Source organism: Salmo salar, chromosome ssa15 (assembly GCF_905237065.1).
Source record: "Salmo salar chromosome ssa15, Ssal_v3.1, whole genome shotgun sequence".
Lineage (NCBI taxonomy): Eukaryota > Metazoa > Chordata > Actinopteri > Salmoniformes > Salmonidae > Salmo > Salmo salar.
The window spans coordinates 41,576,751-41,600,774 of NC_059456.1; the positions used below are offsets into that span (position 1 = coordinate 41,576,751).

The 24,024-nt window shown below is 42.3% G+C and overlaps 1 protein-coding gene across 3 annotated transcripts in view; it reads right to left on the minus strand.

Annotated features, from left to right (window-relative positions):
- ncoa1 (nuclear receptor coactivator 1) overlaps nt 1–24,024 on the minus strand; it is a 105,365-nt gene that overhangs the window by 25,428 nt on the left and 55,913 nt on the right. For all 3 annotated transcript variants that reach the window (XM_014144565.2, XM_014144566.2, XM_014144567.2), the window contains one exon: nt 18,760–18,926. In XM_014144565.2, coding sequence (XP_014000040.1) covers nt 18,760–18,926 — 167 coding nt within the window. The remainder of the gene's footprint in view (nt 1–18,759; nt 18,927–24,024) is intronic.

Sequence of the window (24,024 nt, forward strand, 5' to 3'; positions counted from 1 at the left end):
AGCTTGCAAAACAAAAACAGAAGAGAAGGCCCTCTTCCTGAGTGATACATTGGAGAGGCCACTGGGCCCCTGACATCCTCATGTCATGCCTATGTCAGCTCTAAGTAGGCTTTATGTCACCTGTGCCACATCCTCTACCCTAGCTAGGCTCTTTCCTCATGCTGGGAGCAGAAAAAAAACAGGGGATCTCGTTCAATAACTCCTTGAGCCTTACATAGGAGGAGGAGGAAAACACACACACACAGACCCTAATATTTCCCTTCATTTCACTGAGGCTGAAAGAGGGAAAATGGCACCTTCTGAGAGCCATTGTGCTAATTCTGGTGCAGGCAAGCAACCGCCGCTGTTTACTCTCACACTTCTACTCCGCTGCGTCTCCCTGCCAACACCAGCCCTCCCTCCGTTGGGCCTGCGGTACTACCCTATCCCAGATAGGAAATCAGGGTTGGAAGGAATATTCTAATTTACACCCAAATTCTGAGTCACCAAGCCTGTTTGTGATGATGGGAATCAGGGCCAGGAATAAGCAGATGTTTGAGTGACATGTTAGGTAGCAATATATATATATATATATATATATATATATATATATATATATATATATATATATATATATATATATATATATTATTTTATACTAATACAAATTTCTCAGAGAAAGATATTTTGTTTAACAAGTAATACTTTTTTTCTACTGGCACCCCTATTTTCAATAGTTTGTGCACCCTCCCCTTGAAAGGAAAACGACACAGACTTTATCTAAAATGTTTTAAGAAATTGGAGAACACATTGGGAGGGATCTTAGACCATTCCTCTATACAGAATCCTTCCAGATCCTTGATATCCTTCGTCTGCACTTATGGCCTGACTTCCTCAATTCAAACCACAGGTTTTCAATGCACAGACTGAGGAGAATAAGGAGCAATTCCATAATAAGGTCAACCTGAGCATGAAAAAAACGAAATTACTTATTTCCAAATTAAACTACTTTCATATTTACCTTGAATGTGTGTATTATGAAGTACAGACTACATTTGACCTTTATACACTGCTCAAAAAAATAAAGGGAACACTAAAATAACACATCCTAGATCTGAATGAATGAAATAATCTTATTAAATACTTTTATCTTTACATAGTTGAATGTGCTGACAACAAAATCACACAAAAATAAATCAATGGAAATACAATTTATCAACCCATGGAGGTCTGGATTTGGAGTCACACTCAAAATTAAAGTGGAAAACCACACTACAGGCTGATCCAACTTTGATGTAATGTCCTTAAAACAAGTCAAAATGAGGCTCAGTAGTGTGTGTGGCCTCCACGTGCCTGTATGACCTCCCTACAACACCTGGGCATGCTCCTGATGAGGTGGCGGATGGTCTCCTGAGGGATCTCCTCCCAGACCTGAACTAAAGCATCCGCCAACTCCTGGACAGTCTGTGGTGCAACGTGGCGTTGATGGATGGAGCGAGACATGATGTCCCAGATGTGCTCAATTGGTTTCAGGTCTGGGGAACGGGCGGGCCATCAATGCTTCCTCTTGCAGGAACTGCTGACACACTCCAGCCACATGAGGTCTAGCATTGTCTTGCATTAGGAGGAACCCAGGGCCAACCGCACCAGCATATGGTCTCACAAGGGGTCTGAGGATCTCATCTCGGTACCTAATGGCAGTCAGGCTAACTCTGGCGAGCACATGGAGGGCTGTGCGGAAGAAATGCCACCCCACACCATGACTGACCCACCGCCAAACCAGTCATGCTGGAGGATGTTGCAGGCAGCAGAATGTTCTCCACGGCGTCTCCAGACTCTGTCACGTCTGTCACGTGCTCAGTGTGAACCTTCTTTCATCTGTGAAGAGCACAGGGCGCCAGTGGCGAATTTGACGTCGGGCCCTCATACCACCCTCATGGAGTCTGTTTCTGACCGTTTGAGCAGACACATGCACATTTGTGGCCTGCTGGAGGTCATTTTGCAGGGCTCTGGCAGTGCTCCTCCTTGCACAAAGGCGGAGGTAGCGGTCCTGCTGCTGTGTTGTTTCCCTCCTACGGCCTCCTCCACGTCTCCTGATGTACTGGCCTGACTCCTGGTAGCGCCTCCATGCTCTGGACACTACGCTGACAGACACAGCAAACCTTCTTGCCACAGCTCGCATTGATGTGTCATCCTGGATGAGCTGCACTACCTGAGCCACTTGTGTGGGTTGTTGACTCCGTCTCATGCTACCACTAGAGTGAAAGCACCGCCAGCATTCAAAAGTGACCAAAACATCAGCCAGGAAGCATAGGAACTGAGAAGTGGTCTGTGGTTAACACCTGCAGAACCACTCCTTTATTGGGGGTGTCTTGCTAATTGCCTATAATTTCCACCTGTTGTCTATTCCATTTGCACAACAGCATGTGAAATTTATTGTCAATCAGTGTTGCTTCCTAAGTGGACAGTTTGATTTCACAGAAGTGTGATTGACTTGGAGTTACATTGTGTTGTTTATGTGTTCCCTTTATTTTTTTGAGCAGTATATTTACCAAATGTAATGTTATTGTTACTACAGAGTAGGATACAAAGTCTCAAAATAAGGCTTTTCAGTCAACCAGATTTCACAGCTATTGGCAATGGCTCATAGATTTAGTTTTGGTACTAACATCTGTCCCCCTGACCAAGTCGGAAGGTTAATGAAACAATATCAAACTAATTTTAGTCCATTGAGTGCTAGAATAGAATTCTACAATCTAAATAGAATGCTAATTTGGACAGGCAGTGTCACGTCCTTAACATTTGAAGAAAAGTTGTTATTGTAGATGCGTTTCGAGTATGATTGTATGAAAACTTTCTGTGCAAAGCTATCTTTCATAAAGAGCTTAGGTGATGCATAATTGTTTTCCTTTCTCTCTTTGTCAGTACTCGTTCTAAGCGTAACAGATGTGACCGTTATTGGCGCTTCATAACAGGATCATGGACTCAATAGAAAGCATCACTGCATAACGCGATCATGGAAAAACATTCATGCCCTTCCTACCACTTTTGAAGTGTGTTTATGTTAGCAAACAAGCTAGCAGGCAATCTATCTGTGTGATCTATTTTGGGTGATCTCACGTTCGCTTATGAACTGCAATAATGCGTTGTTCTGCTGACTGGAGCATAGCATGTGATCACATCACATGGCATAATAAAGGTCTTAAAATCATAAACATAATTAAGGTCTTAAAAATCCATAAGACACTTTCACCAGTCATGCTGAGTTTGTTTACTTCCCTGAGTAAGTACAGGTGCCCCCCAGTGAAAATATTTGTCTGTATCTGTTTGGTCTGCCCTGCGGTGTGACATTTGCGCGCTTGTGAACTGCAGCTGTCAAGCCTGAGGTGATTTACGATCTGACAAGAAATTTAGTCGAAAGTGCGAACCCTGTGCCACTGGCAGGTTATAATTCAATTAAAGTTATTTTTTTTAACCCTTTCACATAATGAAAATGAAGAATAGTTTAACCCTTCATAGGAAAGACGTCAAGATATAAATAAAATGGTATTTGTCACAAGCGCCGAATACAACAGATTTACACCTTACAGTGAAATGCTTACCAACAAGCCCTTAACCAACAATGCAGTTAAGAAAAATACCTTAAAAAAATAAGAAATAAAAGTAAGAAATAATTAAAGAGCAGCAGTAAAATAACAATAGCGAGGCTATATACCGGGGTACCGGTACAGAGTCAATGTGCAGGGTTTTGTCGTGCCCTCTTCGACTGTCTTGGTGTGCTTCGACCATGTTAACTAAATGCTAACGAGCGTACTGCAAACATTTTATAGTCTCTGACCTAAACTACAAAGCAAGTCCAAAATACTACTCCCAGTTTGCTGCACGGACAAATCAAATATTAGACAACAAGGCTCTTGAGCCAGGAGGGGATTCTCTGCTGTTACCAAGCTAAACTTGATTTTGGAATAAGCTAACCACTTAGCTAGATAGCTAACTAGCTACTAAATTAGCAAACCAAACAAATACCACATGACTGGGGACTACCGTTACGTTTTATAATGAAAAATTATGTGACTTTATCTCCTAACGTATTTCACAATTTGACTGCAGGTAATTACTTAAAAGTAACTACAAATATTCAAATGTATAAAAAAAATACTTAAAAATAAATCGTTTGAATGTTATTGACGGTATTGAAAAACAATCTCGTGGCTTGTTCCAAATACCCCAGTATACAGCCCAAGCTTATTTCAAGTTAGCTCAAATAAACATGGAAAGGAAATGGGTGTATCAATCCCTGAGTCTAGGGTTTTATATATATATATATACATACACACACATATATACACACATACACATACATACATACATACATACATACATACACACAGGCAGTTTGTGGGACTGGTAACAGATAAAGACTGACTCCGATGCTGTTGAAATGCAGTTCTTGTGGAGAAACAACCAACAGGATTTGTGTACATCTTGCCAGTGATACTGTGGTCAATGTTTCTACCTAAGTTGCACCTTGACTCATGTTGGTTGAGCACCCTCCACTTCTTACGAATAGGGTTCTACAAATACAGTGGTGTACCATTACTTTAAAGTACTTCTTAAGTAGTTTGGGGTATCTGTACTTTACCATTTATATTTTTTGACAACTTTTACTTTACTACATTCCTAAAGAAAATAATGTACTTTTTGTACTCTATACATTTTTCCTGACACCCAAAAGAACTCATACAATTTTGAATGCTTAGCGGGACAGGGAAATGATTCCATTCACGCACTTATAAACAGAACATCTCTGGTCATCCCTACTGCCTCTGATCTGGCAGACATACTAAACACAAATGCTTTGTTTGTAAATTATGTTGGAGTGTGTTCCTGGCTATCCGAAAATAAAAAATAAAATAAAAATTGTGCCGTCTGGTTTGCTTAATACAAGCAATTTGAAATAATTTATACTTTTACTTTTGATACTTTTGTATATTTAAAACCAAATACTTTTAGACTTTTACTCAAGTAGTATTTTATTGGGTGACTTTTACTTTTACTTGAGTAATTTTCTGTTAAGAAATCTTTACTTTGACAATTGGGTACTTTTTTCCACCACTGTACAAATAAACACCTTAACATTTCCATTTATGCTTGATAAGTAAATTCTGTGAGACATTTTGTTTCTTATTTTGTGTGCAAATGTCACATCCATAACGATGGAATTTCCCTGATATGGCCATTGCAAATTGGTGATTTTGTGGTCAATTAACCATTTCTTTGTGGATTTTGATGTGTGCTTAGGGGCTTTGTCTTGCTGGAAGATCCATTTGGGGCCAAGTTTCAGCGTTCTGGCAGAGACAACCAGGTTTTTGACTAAAATGTCCTGGTACTTGGTAGAGTTCATGATGCTGTTGGCCCCAGGACCAGTCAAAGCAAAACAGCCCCATGACATGAAATATTCACCACCAGAAGGTATGAAGTTATTTTATGCATATGTATTTGTCAAACGCACCGCTGGTGTGCATAGCCAAAGACTTTCATTTTCGTCACATATACGACCATAGCACCTGGTTCCAATCCAAGTGTCAGTGCTGTTTAGCAAGCCTCAGGTGTTACTGTGAAAAAGGCTTTTTTTCTAGCAACCCTTCCGAAGAGCCTATTGGCATAGAGGTCCCACTGGGCACAGACTGGTTGAATCAAGCGAAGCAGGGTACATGGAGGTAGGCATCTAGATGGTAGACTCAAGCTGTATGTGAAGGTAAATTCATAGTAAGTTTGGGTTCATGTAGGCTACGTTGACATCTGATTCGCCCAACAAAAGACACCACCATTTCAACATGTAGCTTGTTATACTATCATTCATGCATGGTTTATAGGATCTTTGGAAGTTTAGAAGTAGTTACCGTTGCTCCTGTAAATAGGATGCTAGATTCTAATTCATGATCTTATTCATGATCAAATGGCAATTTGCATTGCCCCCCCTCCCATCCGCCCCCTTTACGCTGCTGCTACTCTCCGTCTATTATCTATGCATAGTCACTTTAATAACTCTACCTACATGTACATATTACCTCACTTACCTCGACTAACCGGTGCCCCTGCACATTGGCTCTGTACCGGTACCCCTGTATATAGCCTTGCTATTTGTTACTTACATTTTTTTGGGAGGGGTATTTTTTCTTAAAACTGCATTGTTGATTAAGGACATGTAAGTAAGCTAGCTAGCATGGCATCGCCCTCCATCCCCATTTACAATTAAACAATTTGGGAAAGCCAACGTTATAACTTACTAACTTACTGGTAGAACAACTAAGCCAGTTTCTGGCTGTCAATATCACAGAGTTGTGTTACATAGATATCTAGCCATATCTTGTATATATATATTTTGGTTTAGCTGTGAAGTTGTGCGTAGTGTTGGTGACGTCAAAGGCATGCAGTGTATTTTTGTTGTTGTTATACATGTTACCACATCGTTAGCTTTTAACTTTTTTTGATTACACAAATGCTTCAAAATTCACAAAAAGTGACATTATCTGAAGAAGATTATCTCATAGAACAAAACATATAAGATCCCTTATTTTCTGCGTTTATCCCAAAAACCCAATTCATTTCCCCATAGGCTTTGCCCAATAAGCCATGGCGGAGTTAGCCTCCATTAGTGGCTAGAAAAAGACCCCATTACTATTGCTCTCTATAGTGGAAAGTGGTATATTTCGGTTTTTAAATTATTGTTTTGTACCTATTGCTTGATTTATGAAGGTCAACAAACAATTGTCTCTTTTCGTTTGAGAGTTCTTTACCTTCCCCCACGGTGATGGATTACAAATGGATTTTACATGGTCAGAGCCTTGAGAATGACTTAAAAAAAGTAGAATGTTAACACAGATTGTATATCTGTTTTATTTTATTTATAAGAATCTTAAGGAGTACCAATCATTTTGACACATCTTTTTGAGAGAAAAAAATATAAATCTCCCTGAGTAATTCTATTAGTATAAAATAATAGAACATCCTTTTTTTTATATAATACAATATAGCTCAGTATGTGATTTATTCATTTATACAGTCTTTTCCCCCCTAATCTTTATCAAGGGTGCCAATCATTTTGGAGGTGACTGTATACATTACAGTGCTGCTTATAAATGCCTGCTGGTTGTGTGTGTCCATTCTAACAGGATGTTTGATGGAATCTCTGACCAGAGGGAAAACAGGGAAAATACATGCTCAACCATGTAGTCCCTTAAACACAGATCTTAGATTAGCTTACCCTCCCCAAATCCTAAACTTCAGTGTGATCATCATCCTACTACATCATCCTACTCTAACTGCGTTAGTTTCCATTCAGGCTATGACGGTGGAAACTAACATGTTTCTTATTCCAATGGTGTAGTCGTAACATAATGATTGCCATGCTCAGAGTGGTCTCAAGTGAAACAAACATTAAGGCTCTGACCTAAATCGGACTGGGTTTTTCGCAACAGAGGGATTTAAAGGCTTGTAAATTAATCTCCTGCATTACTTAGGCCTAGCCCAACATTTCAAAGTCTATAGGTTCCCATTCCTAGCAGCGACGTGCAGCTACATTAATACTAAATTGGTTTTAATTTAAGAACTAATTGACCCCCAAACACATAAAGCTGATCACAAGATGGCTTGGGACCACTAGAAGACTATCACACCCTTCAGGTTGTTATCTAATGGTTAACCCAAAAACAACACTGGGTAGGGGTCTAGACCTGAAGGAAAGCTTCCTTGTGAGAAGCTCTGTTAAACGTGTTGGAAGATAGGCCAACCGGTGTGACCGCCCTTCTGCAGAGCCCTGAGGTCAAGTTCAAAGCCGAAAATTGATTCAGGGTTATGCCTAGAAATGAGCCGATTGTAGTACCCCTCAGAGTGGCTTGGGCCCTGGGGATGTAAACTGAGGTCTGGTGGTGATATGGGGGCCTTTAGTTATGTTCACACACAACGACAGACAGACAGACAGACAGACAGACAGACAGACAGACAGACAGACAGACAGACAGACAGACAGACAGACAGACAGACAGACAGACAGACAGACAGACAGACAGACAGACAGACAGACAGACAGACAGACAGACAGACAGACAGACAGACAGACAGACAGACAGACAGAGAGAGAGAGAGAGCATTGACAGCTCAGTCTCTGTTACCAACTATCCTCTGTTGGCCAAATATCCTAATGATGTTAATCCTAATCCTGATTTAGCTATCTAATATAGTCAGCCAAATCAATAATGATCCCTGTCATCATAATCCCCCACAACATGATGGAACTAATCTGGTCATTCATCCCTGAGAGGGGCCTTGGCACGACACTCCTTCCTCTGTTCGTACCACAGTATGCTTCATGCCAACGTACAACATACATTATTCATACTGGCACGATGAATAAATCATCACATCAGAAAATATTCCTCTCTCCATCAGAGAGGAATGGACCCTGCCTGGATGGATATGCTCGCTCACCCTATGGATGGATGGCTTCTCCCATTGGCAGGGTGTGTGTGAACATGTGTGTGTAAGCGTGTGTGTGTTTGAACATGTGTGCGTGTAGGGCAGCCCAGCCCCAGAAGTGACTCTTCTTATCAACTGTATGCAAGAATTTGCTATGAGTCGCCTTAGGAAATCAACATTCTCTGTGTTGGTCTTGCCAACCGCCAATGTCACACCACTGAGAAGCAGAGGTGACATCATGTAAGTCTGATATCTGATTGGAGGTTAACTTTAAAGTAATACTAGTGGTCAACAAGGTTTTGAATCCAAACAACTCAGATGGTTATAAAAGGGTCGAAGATTCATTGTTCTTTCTCTTATTTGTTTCTGCCCTTTTGCGGTGAGTCTTTTTTTTCTCACACATTCTTCTCTCTCTTTTTTTCCTGTTCCTTTCTTTCTCTCTTTTTCTGCTTCTTCTCCCTTTCTTTCTATTCTGTTTCTTCTCTCTCTTCTGTTCTGTTTGTTCTCGCTCTCTCTTTCTTTTCTGTTTCTTCTCTCTCTTTCTTTCCTGTTTCTTCTCTCTCTTTCCTGTTTCTTCTCTCTCTTTCCTGTTTCTTCTCTCTCTTTCCTGTTTCTTCTCTCTCTTTCTTTTCTGTTTCTTCTCTCTCTTTTCTGTTTCTTCCCTCTCTTTCTTTTCTGTTTCTTCCCTCTCTTTCTTTTCTGTTTCTTTCTTCTCTCTCTTTCTTTTCTTTCTTCCCTCTCTCTTTCTTTTCTTTCTTCTCTCTCTCTTTCTTTTCTTTCTTCTCTCTCTCTTTCTTTTCTTTCTTCTCTCTCTCTTTCTTTTCTTTCTTCTCTCTCTCTTTTTCTTTCTTCTCTCTCTCTTTCTTTTCTTTCTTCTCTCTCTCTCTTTTCTGTTTCTTCTCTCTCTCTTTCTTTCCTGTTTCTTCCCTCTTTTTCTTTTCTGTTTCTTTCTTCTCTCTCTTTCTTTTCTGTTTCTTTCTTCTCTCTCTTTCTTTTCTTTCTTCCCTCTCTCTTTCTTTTCTTTCTTCTCTCTCTCTTTCTTTTCTTTCTTCTCTCTCTCTTTCTTTTCTTTCTTCTCTCTCTCTTTCTTTTCTTTCTTCTCTCTCTCTCTTTCTTTCCTGTTTCTTCTCTCTCTCTCTTTCTTTTCTGTTTCTTCCCTCTTTTTCTTTTCTATTTCTTCCCTCTTTTTCTTTTCTGTTTCTTCCCTCTCTCTCTTTCTTTTCTGTTTCTTCCCTCTCTGCCCCCCATGGACTTTTGGTTTCTCTCTCTCTCTCTCTCTGACCATGATTAGAATGTCTTGTAATGCATGTAAATGCTTTGTAACTTACGTTTATGCCTTGCATGTGAATCCATACATTTTACAAATAAATTAAATACACTTGGATTTCAAATTCAATTCTCAGACATTTCTTCATTGTCTATTACTTTAACGCAACCATATTATCTTGCATATTGCTAATTATCTTATGGAGTCAGTTAAAGATAATTAATTTAATGGGCTAATTGCTTAGTCTTATTACGAGGTGCATGTGAGGTATTTATAATATCAAACATGATAAATATTACCGTCCAATGAATGTATGCACAAGCGTGATGGCGCCGGAAAAGAAGGCAGACATTTTACGTGCCCACAAACAATTTTTTGTTTGTTTGTTTGTTTGTTTGTTTGTTTGTTTATCTGTGTTGTTTGTAACTTGTTTTTTTTACTATTGTTGTACATAATGTTGCCGCTACCGTCTCTTATGACCGAAAATAACTTCCAGACATTAGGACTGCGATTACTCACCACGGACTATCAGAATACTTTATCTTCTTTCCCGACTCTGACGAGCCCGAGGCGGAGAATATACGGAACAGGCCCCGACCCCAGAGATCTGCGTGAAGAAGAGGCGAAGAAAGAGAGGCCAAAAGGGCGGGCTGCCTTCTGAGGAGTAGGAGGTGATTGAATAAACCCCCACTCCCCTCAATTCTGCTCGCAAGCATGCAATCTTCGGACAATGAAATCGACGAGTTATTGGGAAGATTAAACTACCAACGAGACATTAAAACTGTAGCATCTTATGCTTCACGGAGTCGTGGCTGAACGACGACAATATCAGCATACAGCTGGCTGGTCATACGACATACCGGCAGGATAGAACAGCAGCGTCTGGTAAGACAAGGGACTGCGGTCTATGTATTTTTGTAAACAACTGCTGGTGCACGATATCTAAGGAAGTCTTGAGCCATTGCTCGCCTGAGGTAGAGTTTCTCATGATAAGCTGCAGACCACATTACCTAACGAGAGAGTTTGTCTATATTCTTTGTAGCGGTTTTTATACCACCACAGTCAGAGGCTGGCACCAAGATAGCATTGAATGAGCTGTATTCCGCCATAAGCAAACAAGAAAATACTCACCCAGAGGCACCGCTCCTAGTAGCCAGGGACTTTAATGCAGGGAAACTTAAATCAGTTTTACCTAATTTCTATCAACATGTGCAACCAGAGGGAAAAGAACTCTAGACCACCTTTACTCCACACACAGAGACGCATACAAAGCTCTCCCTCCATTTGGCAAATCTGACCCTAATTCTATCCTCCTGATTCCTGCTTACAAGCAAAAATTAAAGCAGGAAGCACCAGTTACTCGGTCAATAAAGAAGTGGTCAGATGAAGCAGATGCTAAGCTACAGGACTGTTTTTCTAGCACAGACTGGAATATGTTCCGGGAATCCTCTAATGGCATTTGAGGAGTACACCACATCTGTCATTGGCTTCATCAATAAGTGCATCGATGACGTCGTCCCCACAGTGACCATACGTACATACCCCAACCAGAAACCATGGATTACAGGCAGCATCCGCACTGAGCTAAAGGCTAGAGCTGCCGCTTTCAAGGAGCAGGACTCTAACCTGGAAGCTTATAAGAAATCCCGCTATACCCTCCGACGAACAATCAAACAGACAAAGTGTCAATACAGGACTAAGATCGAGTCGTACTACACCGGCTCTGACGCTCGTCGGATGTGGCAGGGCCTGCAAACCCCTATAGACTACAAAGGGAAGCACAGCCGAGAGCTGCCCAGTGACACGAGCCTACCGGACGAGCTAAACTACTTCTATGCTCGCGTCGAGGCAAATAACACTGAAACATGCATGAGAGCACCAGCTGTTCCGGAAGACTTTGTGATCACGCTCTCCGCAGCCGATGTGAGTAAGACCTTTACACAGTTCAACATTCACAAGGCCGCAGGACCAGACGGATTACCAGGACGTGTACTGCGAGCATGCGCTGACTAACTACCAAGTGTCTTCACTAACATTTTCAACCTCTCCCTGTCCGAGTCTGTAATTCCAACATGTTTTAAGCAGACCACCATAGCTCCTGTGCCCAAGAACACTAAGGTAACCTGCCTAAATGACTACCGACCTGTAGTACTCACGTCTGTAGCCATGATGTGCTTTGAAAGGCTGGTCATGGCTCACATCAACACCATCATCCCAGAAACCCTAGATCTACTTCAATTTGCACACCGCCTCAACAGATGATGCAGTCTCTATTGCACTCAACACTGCCCTTTCCCACCTGGACAAAAGGAACACCTATGTGAGAATGCTATTCATTGACTACAGCTCAGCGTTCAACACCATAGCGCCCTCAAAGCTCATCAATAGGCTAAGGACCCTGGGACTAAACACCTCCCTCTGCAACTGGATCCTGGACTTCCTGACGGGCCGCCCCAGATGGTAAGGGTAGGTAACAATACATCCGCCACGCTGATCCTCAACACAGGGGCCCCTCAGGGGTGCGTGCTCAGCCCCTCCTGTACTCCCTGTTCACTCATGACTGCACGGCCGCGCATGACTCCAACACCATCATTAAATTTGCCGATGACACAACAGTGGTAGGCCTGATCACCGACAACAACGAGACAGCCTATAGGGAGGAGGTCAGAGACCTGCCGTGTGGTGCCAGGACAACAACCTCTCCATCAACGTAATCAAGACAAAGGAGCTGATTGTGGACTACAGGCGAAAGAGATCCGAGCACGCCCCCATTCTCATCGACAGGGCTGCAGTGGAGCAGGTTGAGAGCTTCAAGTTCCTTGGTGTCCACATCAACAAATTAACATGGTCCAAGCACAACAAGACAGTCGTGAAGCGGGCACGACAAAACCTATTCCCCCTCAGGAGACAGAAAAATTTTGGCATGGGTCCTCAGATCCTCAAAAGGTTCTACAGCTGCACCATCGATAGTATCCTGACTGGTTGCATCACTGCCTGGTATGGCAACTGCTCGGCCTCCGACCGCAAGGTACTACAGAGGGCAGCCCAGCTGAACGCCCCAGTACATCACTTGGGCCAAGCTTCCTGCCATCCAGGTCCTCTAAACCAGGCGGTGTCAGAGAAAGGCCCTGAAAATTGTCAAAGACTCCAGCCACCCTAGTCATAGAGTGTACTCTCTGCTACTACACGGCAAGCCTCTCTGCTACCACACGGAGTGCCAAGTCTCGGTCCAAGAGGCTTCTAAACAGCTTCTACCCCCAAGCCATAAGACTCCTGAACAGCTAATCAAATGCTACCCAGACTATTCACATTGCCTGCCTCCCTCCCCTCGCCACACCACTGCCACTCTCTGTTGTCATCTATGCATAGTCACTTTAATTAACACAACCTACATGTTGATACTACCTCAACTAACTGGTGCCCCCACACGTTGACTCTGTACAGGCACCCCCCTGTATATATTGTTATTTTTTACTGCTTTAATTACTTTTATTTCTTATTCTCATTCGTATTTTTTGAAACTGCACTGTCGGTTAGGTTCTTTTAACTTCTTTGGGACTGGGGGGGCAGTATTGAGTAGCTTGGATGAATAAGGTGCCCAGAGTAAACTGCCTGCTACTCAGGCCCAAAAGCTAGAATATGCATATAATTAGTAGATTTGGATAGAAAACAGTCTGAAGTTTCTAAAACTGTTTGAATGATGTCTGTGAGTATAACAGAACTCATATGGCAGGCAGAAACCCGAGAAAAAATCCAACCAGGAAGTGGGAAATCTGAGGTTTGTTGTTTTTCAAGTGATTGCCTATCCAATATACAGTGTCTGTTGGGTCATTTTGCACTTCCTAAGGCTTCCATTAGATGTCAACAGTCTTTAGAACGTTGTTTCAGGCTTCTACTGTGAAGGGGGAGAGAATAAGAGCTGTTTGAATGAGGGATCTGGCAGAATGCCATGAGCTAAGTCTCGCATGCGGCCGTGAGCTGCGTTCCCTTTCCTTTCTAAAGACAAAGGAATTGTCTGGTTGGAATATTATTGAAGATTTATGATAAAAACATCCTAAAGATTGATTCTATACATCGTTTGACATGTTTCTACGAACGTTAATGGAACTTTTTTTTACTTTTCGTCTGGACTTAGTGCCTGCGCATTGTGCATTTGGATACTGGACTACACGCGCAAACAAAAAGGAGGTATTTGGACATAAATGATGGACTTTATCGAACAAAACAAAAAAACAATTGTGGAACTGGGATTCCTGGGAGTGCATTCCGATGAAGATCAAAGGTAAGTGAATATTTATAACGCTATTTCTGAGTTTTGTGACACCGCTGGACACCGCTGGTTGGAAAATGGCTGTATGGGTTTCTGTGGATAGGCGCTGACCTAACATAATTGCATGGTGTGCTTTTACCGTAAAACTTTTTTGAAATCTGACACAGCGGTTGCATTAACCTGTTATGCCTAGGGGGCAGTATTTTCACGGCCAGATAAAAAACGTACCCGATTTAATCTGATTATTACTCCTGCTCAGAAACTAGAATATGCATATAATTATTAGCTTTGGATAGAAAACACTCCAAAGTTTCTAAAACTGTTTGAATGGTGTCTGTGAGTATAACAGAACTCATTTGGCAGGCCAAAACCTGAGAAGATTCTGTACAGGAAGTACCCTGTCTGACCATTTCTTGGCCTTCTTGATTATCTCTATCCAAAACAGGGGATCTCTGCTGTTACGTGACACTTCCTACGGCTCCCATGGGCTCTCAGAAGGCGGCAAAAAGCTGAATCGTGGCTTTGCAGGCTCTGGCTGAAAAACAGTAGCGCGTTTGGATAGTGGCCGGTCACAGTACTATGAGACTCAGGCTCGTGCACGAGGGGATCCCATGCTTTTATTTTGTCTCTCTTTGTATGTAAACACGCTTTCCTGGTCGGAATATTATCGCTTTTTTACGAGAAAAATGGCATAAAAATTTATTTTAAACAGCGGTTGACATGCTTCGAAGTACGGTATTGGAATATTTAGAATTTTTTTGTCACGAAATGCGTCGTGCTCGTCACCCTTCTTTACCATTCGGATAGTGTCTTGAACGCACGAACAAAACGCCGCTATTTGGATATAACTATGGATTATTTTGAACCAAACCAACATTTGTTATTGAAGTAGCAGTCCTGGGAGTGCATTCTGACGAAGAACACCAAAGGTAATCAAACTTTTCTAATAGTAAATCGGAGTTTGGTCAGGGCTAAACTTGGTGGGTGTCAAAATAGCTAGCCGTGATGGCTGGGCTATCTACTCAGAATATTGCAAAATGTGCTTTCACCGAAAAGCTATTTTAAAATCGGACATAGCGAGTGCATAGAGGAGTTCTGTATCTATAATTCTTAAAATAATTGTTGTTTTTTGTGAACGTTTATCGTGAGTAATTTAGTAAATTCACCGGAAGTTTTGCGGGGGTATGCTAGTTCTGAACGTCACATGCTAATGTAAAAAGCTGTTTTTTGATATAAATATGAACTTGATTGAACAAAACATGCATGTATTGTATAACATAATGTCCTAGGCGTGTCATCTGATGAAGATCATCAAAGGTTAGTGCTGCATTTAGCTGTGGTTTTGTTTTTTGTGACATTATATGCTAGCTTGAAAAATGGGTGTCTGATTATTTCTGGCTGGGTACTCTGCTGACATAATCTAATGTTTTGCTTTCACTGTAAAGCCTTTTTGAAATCGGACAGTGTGGTTAGATAAAGGAGAGTCTTGTCTTTAAAATGCTGTAAAATAGTCATATGTTTGAAAAATTGAAGTTTTTGTATTTTTGAGGAATTTTTCATTCGCGCCACGCCTATCATTGGATATTGGAGCAGGTGTTCCGCTAGCGGAACGTCTAGATGTAAGAAGGAGAAGTTTATTTTTAATTGTATGTTTAACACTTGTATCTTTTATCAATGTTTATGATGAGTATTTCTGTAATTTGATGTGGCTCTCTGCACTTTCACCGGATGTTTGTTTGAGACAATGTATTTCTGAACATAACGCACCAATTTCAAATGAGGTTTTTGGACATAAAGATGAACTTTATTGAACAAAACACACATTTATTGTCTAACATGGAGTCCTGGGAGTGCCATCCGGTGAAGATCATCAAAGGTTAGTGATTCATTTTAATGCTATTTCTGTCTTTTGTGACCTCTCCTTCTTTGGAAAATGGCTGTATGGTTTTCTGTGGCTAGGCGCTGACCTAACATAATCGCAAGGTGTGCTTTCGCCGTAAAGCCTTTTTGAAATCAGACACTATGGCTGAATTAACAAGAAGTTTATATTTAAAATGGTGTATAATACTTGTATGTTTGAGGAATTTTAATTATGAGATTTCTGTTGTTTTGAATTTGGCGCCCTGCAATTTCACTGGCTGTTGTCGAGGTGGGACGCTAGCATCCCACATATCCCAGAGAGGTTTTAAGTAAGCATTTCACTGTAAGGTCTACATCTGTTGTATTCGGCGCATGTGACTAATAACATTTGATTTGATTTGACCGTGTGTGTGTGCGACATCAGGACCATGCATGGAGCCAGATCAGAGGGGGACTTCAACCATCGACCCCATGCCTGTGGTGAGTGTGACCTGGAACAAACACCATTGCACTCAGTGACTCTTATTGTTTTAAGGCTTTTCCAAGAACGCTTACCAGTGACTGATTATTAAGAGACAATCTGGGTGCACAAGCACCACCACTGACAACACTAAAGTAGAACTAACTGGGAGTGAGTAAGGACATACCAGATGCATGGAACTAAGGATATGTAACATGCTGACTTCACCGGCCACACGCGTCCGTCCACGTGCGCATGTTGATTTTGTCCATCCACACCAGACGCGATCATGACACGGAAGTTAAAATACCAAAACCAACTGTGAACGAACTATATTAATTTGGTGGCATGTTGAAATACACATGAAATATTTATGGACATTTAGCTACCTATTGTTTTTAGCTAGTTTGTCCTGGGAGAATAACATTAGGTTGTTATTTTACCTGAAATGCATATGATCCTTTTTTTAGCTGTTTCTTTGTAGAATTTTCACCAGGTGTCATATAGAATCGTGTGTTTCTCTACCCCGACTGTTAATCCACAGATAAAAAGGGAAACCTAGTTAGTTATCATTAATTCATCTCTCCTGGTTTGTCTTTCAAGCAAGTGGGTCTGTATCTTCCTGATATCCAATAAGAGGGGACTTGAAGCTCGTGGAGTGTCTCAGATATAACCAAGTTCTATTTTAGCGCTTGGCTACGCAGACACTTGTTCACGCATGCGAGCCATGTGGTGAAATTATTGAATAACATGTATGTGTACATTTATTTTGCAACACTCGCGCACACCCAACGTGGCCGGTGAGGTTTGCGTGTAAGGGTACATAAGATGCACACAATGATATGTAAGCATCAGAGACATATGGGCCTATAAACAATAGAGATATGGCTGTGGTATGCCTTAAGCAAAGCAACATACAGTAAGACGCATAAGGACATGTAAGGACATGTAAGGACACATAAGATGCAGCAGAATGATGTCACAGCGAGCTTTCAGTGTCTTAAGGATGGGATTAGTCTGGCTTGTCATTTAGCTCTGAGGACTAAGAAGTATGATTTCCCAGGGGTCCCTACTGCTGTGAAAAATTCCCCTGGAGACCTGACGTCTTCAGGGGAAGCAGGAGTGGGGGATGAGGAAAAAATAAGAGCAAACACACGGAGAAGTGAGGGAGGATGTGGGTCAGTAAATTAGTGACTGAGGGGAATGAGAGCGAGCATGGATGTAAGGGTGTGTGTGTGTGTGTGTGTGTGTGTGTGTGTGTGTGTGTGTGTGTGTACTAGAGAAACAGCAAGAGAGTACATATGTGCGTTCAAATTTGTGATAAATTAGTGAGTGAAAGTAAGGCTCAATCCCAATACCCTCCACCTCCGTTCTGTGCAATCCCCTGAGCCCCATCAAGACAGAGTGGTACCCCAATTCAACTTGGAGCAAGGCGTAGTGCCTTTCAGCCCTCTGGTTGGCCCTCCAAACGAAGCAAATCAACATGCAGTCTTTCTATCAAGTGTTTCCCAAAACTCCCATGAAGCTCTGCAACCCAACCCTGGCAAGTTGCTTTAAGAATAATGGCTGACAAGAATACTATGATGGAAGCACATTTAAGTAATTATAACTTCATAAAGGATCATTAAAAGAACATTAGCCAGCTACTGTAGCTATACATTTAGCTTGCTATATGGGCATTTGACATTTGTATGAATTGTAGTTTGTGTTGTTTGATGTTTTAGGGACTCCTGAGCAAACCAGCAAACCAAGATGTCATCTTGTGAAACCCAGGGGATATAAAGAATCTAGCAAAAGCATTTACTGCAAATGTAATAAACAATTTTGTAAGCTTTCCTTGCTGTTCATAAATAAAAACATACAAGATAGTCATGCAATGCAGCTGAAGTAACGTAGCTTTTCTTGCTTATTGTATGTCTATGGATGAGTAGCTACGTAGCTGATCTGTGCATGGACCCTAACACGTTTGGTACAATAGTTCAGAACAGTCATTAATCCCCAAGAAATTGCAGAAAATGACTGAGTGAAGGAAATGGGACTGTTACATTTCAAACTGCTATTATGGAATGAAAGTCCTGCTTCAGTACTACTCCACATTGAACCACAGCCAGATGATGGTACATTACAGACACATTGTTGTTCTGCTGTTCTCATTTGTTGCTCATATTAAAGTACTTATTTGGTGAATGAGAAATATAAGGAAAGCTATTACTGCCGTCAGTACAGTCATTTCGAAAAACACAAGGCTTGTTGTCAATGAATTGCGTGGTAGGCTATCCTTTGGCCGCTTCTGCTGTTCGCAAATGATGTAGTGATGTCCCATTCCACATTGTGATTTATCTCTCCCCATCACTAGCTGCTCCATCCCACACTCGAAAACGAGGGGGAGGAGTATTGGGATTGAGCCAAAGTGTGTGTGTATGTTTCTAATGCGTTGGTGCTCACCCTGCTCGCGGCGTTTGATCTGCTGGATCTGGTCCACGGTGCTCTTGAGGATGTGGCACTTGTCTGGCTGCACATTGAGGCTGGCGATGTCGCCCATGTTGGCAGACAGGAGCTCGGCCAGCTCGTCTATGTAACGACACTCCAGCTCCCGCCGCCGCTTCTCCACACTGCAGGGACACGCACGCACACAGGTTAGGTTTATAGTTGAGAAATGTTCATAACTTTGCTGAACGTGATTTCATGGAGTGTTAGCTGCAACCAGTGAAGTGAATTTCCCTTCACAACAGTAAGGATCGCAAGATCAGGATGGTCGGAGGAGAATAAAGGATCACTAGACTACATAAAAAACTTATCTAAAACAATATACTTCCATCTCAGAAACACTTCCAGAATTACACACTTCATCTCTCAGCCAGATGCCGAAAAATCGGTCCATGCATTTGTTTAATCTAGGCTAGACTACTGTAACGCCCTCCTCTCCAGCTGCTTAGACTCTACTATTAGCAGCCTACAACTGGTACAGAACACTGCAGCTCAGATTTTAACCAACAGTAGAAGCCAATAGCACATCACTCCAGTTTTATCTGCACTACATTGGCTGCCTGTAAAGTATCGATCTGATTTTAAGATCTTACTCTTAACTTTTAAGGCACTGCATGACCGTGCCACCTCGTATCTGACAGACATGCTCGTTCCATACAACCCAGTGAGGGCGCGCCGATCCCAAGAAACTGGTCTGCTTATGGTTCCTTGATCCAGAACCGGGGGGGCGGAACGTTCTCTATTAAAGCACCTCAATTGTGGAACGCCTTGCCCTGTCAGGTAGGAGGAGCAGACACTATTAATGATTTAAATAACTGTTAAAACCCCACCTTTTTAGCCAGGCTTTTAATAAGGGATTGTTTTACACATCCTCTGTTATGTTCTTTTATTATTGTTTTCATGTAACGTGTGTGGCAAATTTAAATGCACTTTAAATAAAAGTTTTATTTGGTTTGGTTTCTTTACCATTCGGCCATCAGATTTGCCACCAATTCTGCTTATAGGACATCACTGCACTCTATACTCCTCATCTCTATATACCCGTCGCAAGACCCACTGGTTGATGGTTATTTATAAAACCCTCTTAGGCCTCACTCCCCTCTATCTCAGATACCTACTGCAGCCCTCATCCTCCACATATGACACCCGTTCTGTCAGTCATATTCTATCAAAGGTCCCCAAAGCACACATTCCTGGGTCGCTCCTCTTTTCAGATCGCTGCAGCTAGCGACTGGAACGAGCTGCAAAAAAAAAACACTCAAATTGGACAGTTATCTCCATCTCTTCATTCAAAGACTCAATCATTGACACTCTCACTGACAGTTGTGGCTGCTTCACGTGATGCATTGTTGGCTCTACCTTCTTGCCTTTGTGCTGTTGTCAGTGTCCAAGAATGTTTGTACCATGTTTTGTGCTGCTACCATGTTGTGCTGCTGCCATGTGGTGTTGCTACCATGCTATTTTGTTGTTTTAGGTCTCTCTTTATGCTGTGTTATGGAGTCTCTCTTGTCATAATGTGTTATCCCAGTAAATAAGAATTTGTTTTTAACTGACTTGCCTAGTTAAATAAAGGTTAAATAAATAATCATTTGACTTGACACAGTCCATGAAACACAAACAGATATATAGTTCTAGAGTACAACAAAGTCAGGAGATGAAGGATTTCCTGAAGGACAGGAGACAAAGAGGTGAATGAGATGAGATCACAGCCCTGGGCTCATCAGAGAGTATCCAGGCAGACTCTGCCTGTCAGCTGCTGCAGCTGGGTTGGTACCAACGAGTGCTGGGAAAGGACGGCGAGGAGAGGAGGATCAGGGCTGTCGGATCTACAGGGACAGCGAGCCTCTCAATAATTCATGGCCTACATGAGGCCAGCACAGAGAGAGAGAACCTGAACATGTCCTCTACTGTATGCTTATTGTTCAATGTATGGTTATTTGGACCCATGGTTATTGTTGTTACTGTTGTCCCGTTGACAATTTTGATTCTTATTATCTTAATATTGTAAATATCCAAAGTAAGCTTTTGCAATATGTACATTGTTACGCCATGCCAATAAAAGAGAGAGAGAGAGAGAGAGAGAGAGAGAGAGAGAGAGAGAGAGAGAGAGAGAGAAAAGCCTGACAGAGCAGTGTAGAAGACCAGTTGAGGAGAGGAGGACTAACCCTGCAGCCAGATTGTTATTCTTTCACCCAGCAGGGCATCATCACCTGACAAGGGGGATGAGAGGAACCCTGCTGAGATGCTATCCATCCTCTCTTTCTTTTTTCCCCCTCGATCCCATTCTCAAACCCACCGTCTCTCTCTCCTTTTCCCCATCATTCATTCTCTCTCACTCCCTCTGTCAACCATTCGCTCTACCTTCCGTCTCTCTCTCAATTCAATTCAATTCAATGGCTTTATTGGCATGGGAAACATATGTTAACATTGCCAAAGCAAGTGAAGTAGATAATAAACAAAAGTGAAATAAACAATAAAAAATGTAAAGTAAACAATACACTCATAAAAGACATTTCAAATGTCATATGTCTATATACAGTGTTGTAACGATGTGCAAATAGTAAATAAACATAAATATGAATTGTATTTACAATGGTGTTTGTTCTTCACTGGTTGACCTTTTCTTGTGGCAACAGTTCACAAATCGTGCTGCTTTGATGACACACTGCGGTATTTCACCCAGTAAATATGGGAGTTGATCAAAATCGTGTTTGTTTTCGAATTCTTTGTGGATCGGTGTAATCTGAGGGAAATATGTGTCTCTAATATGGTCATAAATTTGGCAGGAGGTCAGGAAGTGCAGCTCAGTTTCCACCTCATTTTGTGGGCAGTGTGCACATAGCCTGTCTTCTCTCGAGAGCCAGTTCTGCCTACGGCGGCCTTTCTCAATAGCAAGGCTATGCTAACTGAGTCTGTACATAGTCAAAGCTTTCCTTAAGTTTGGGTCAAAGTCAAATCAAATTTTATTCATGTTAATGCGAGTGTAGCGAAATGCTTGTGCTTCTAAACTCAGCAACAACAAAAAACGTCCTCACACTGTCAACTGCGTTTATTTTCAGCAAACTTAACATGTGTAAATATTTGTATGAACATAAGATTCAAGAATTGAGACAAAAACTAAACAAGTTCCACAGACATGTGACTAACAGAAACGGAATAATGTGTCACTGAACAAAGGGGGGTCAAAATCAAAAGTAACAGTCAGTATCTGGTGTGGCCACCAGCTGCATTAAGTACTGCAGTGCATCTCCTCCTCATGGACTGCACCAGATTTGCCAGTTCTTGCTGTGAGATGTTACCCCACTCTTCCACCAAGGCACCTGCAAGTTCCCAGACATTTCTTGGGGGAATGGCCCTCACCCTCACCCTCTGATCCAACAGGTCCCAGACGTGCTCAACGGGATTGTGATCCGGGCTCTTCGCTGGCTATGGCAGAACACAGACATTCCTGTCTTGCAGGAAATCACGCACAGAACGAGCAGTATGACTGGTGGATTCGTCATGCTGGAGGGTCATGTCAAGATGAGCCTGCAGGAAGGGTACCACATGAGGGAGGAGGATGTCTTCCCTGTAGCGCACAGCGTTGAGATTGCCTGCAATGACAACAAGCTCAGTCCGATGATGCTGTGACACACCGCCCCAGACCATGACGGACCCGCCACCTCCAAATCGATCCCGCTCCAGAGTACAGGCCTCGGTGTAACGCTCATTCCTTTGACGATAAACGTGAATCGAACCATCACCACTGGTGAGTCAAAACCGCAACTCATCAGTGAAGAGCACTTTTTGTCAGTCCTGTCTGGTCCAGCGACGGTGGGTTTGTGCCCATAGGCAACGTTGTTGCCGATGATGTCTGGTGAGGACGAGCCTTACAACAGGCCTACAGTGAGGGGGAAAAGTATTTGATCCCCTGCTGATTTTGTACGTTTGCCCACTGACAAAGAAATGATCAGTCTATAATTTTAATGGTAGGTTAATTTGAAAAGTGAAAGACAGAATAACAACAACAAAAATCCAGAAAAACGCAAGTAAAACATTTTATTAATTGATTTGCATTTTAATTAGGGAAATAAGTATTTGACCCCTCTGCAAAACATTACTTAGTACTTGGTGGCAAAACCCTTGTTGGCAATCACAGAGGCCAGACGTTTCTTGTAGTTGGCCACCAGGTTTGCACACATCTCAGGAGGGATTTTGTCCCACTCCTCTTTGCAGATCTTCTCCAAGTCATTAAGGTTTCGAGGCTGACATTTGGCAACTCGAACCTTCAGTTCCCTCCACAGATTTTCTATGGGATTAAGGTCTGGAGACTTTCTATAGGCCACTCCAGGACCTTAATGTGCTTCTTCTTGAGCAACTCCTTTGTTGCCTTGGCCGTGTGTTTTGGGTCATTGCCATGCTGGAATACCCATCCACGACCCATTTTCAATGCCCTGGCTGAGGGAAGGAGGTTCCCCCCCAAGATTTGACGGTACATTGCCCAGTCCATCGTCCCTTTGATGCGGTGAAGTTGTCCTGTCCCCTTAGCAGAAAAACACCCCCCAAAGCATAATGTTTCCACCTCCATGTTTGACGGTGGGGATGGTGTTCTTGGGGTCATAGGCAGCATTCCTCCTCCTCCAAACACGGCGAGTTGAGTTGATGCCAAAGAGCTCCATTTTGGTCTCATCTGACCACAACACTTTCACCCAGTTGTCCTCTGAATCATTCAGATGTTCTTTGGCAAACTTCAGACGGGCATGTATATGTGCTTTCTTGAGCAGGGGGTCCTTGCGGGCGCTGCAGGATTTCAGTCCTTCACAGCGTAGTGTGTTACCAATTGTTTTCTTGATGACTACGGTCCCAGCTGCCTTGAGATCATTGACAAGATCCTCCCGTGTAGTTCTGGGCTGATTCCTCACCGTTCTCATGATCATTGCAACTCCACGAGGTGAGATCTTGCATGGAGCCCCAGGCCGAGGGAGATTGACAGTTCTTTTGTGTTTCTTCCATTTGCGAATATTCACACCAACTGTTGTCACCTTCTCACCAAGCTGCTTGGCGATTGTTTTGTAGCCCATTCCAGCCTTGTATAGGTCTACAATCTTGTCCCTGACATCCTTGGAGAGCTCTTTGGTCTTGGCCATGGTGAAGAGTTTGGAATCTGATTGATTGATTGCTTCTGAGGACAGGTGTCTTTTATACAGGTAACAAGCTGAGATTAGGAGCACTCCCTTTAAGAGT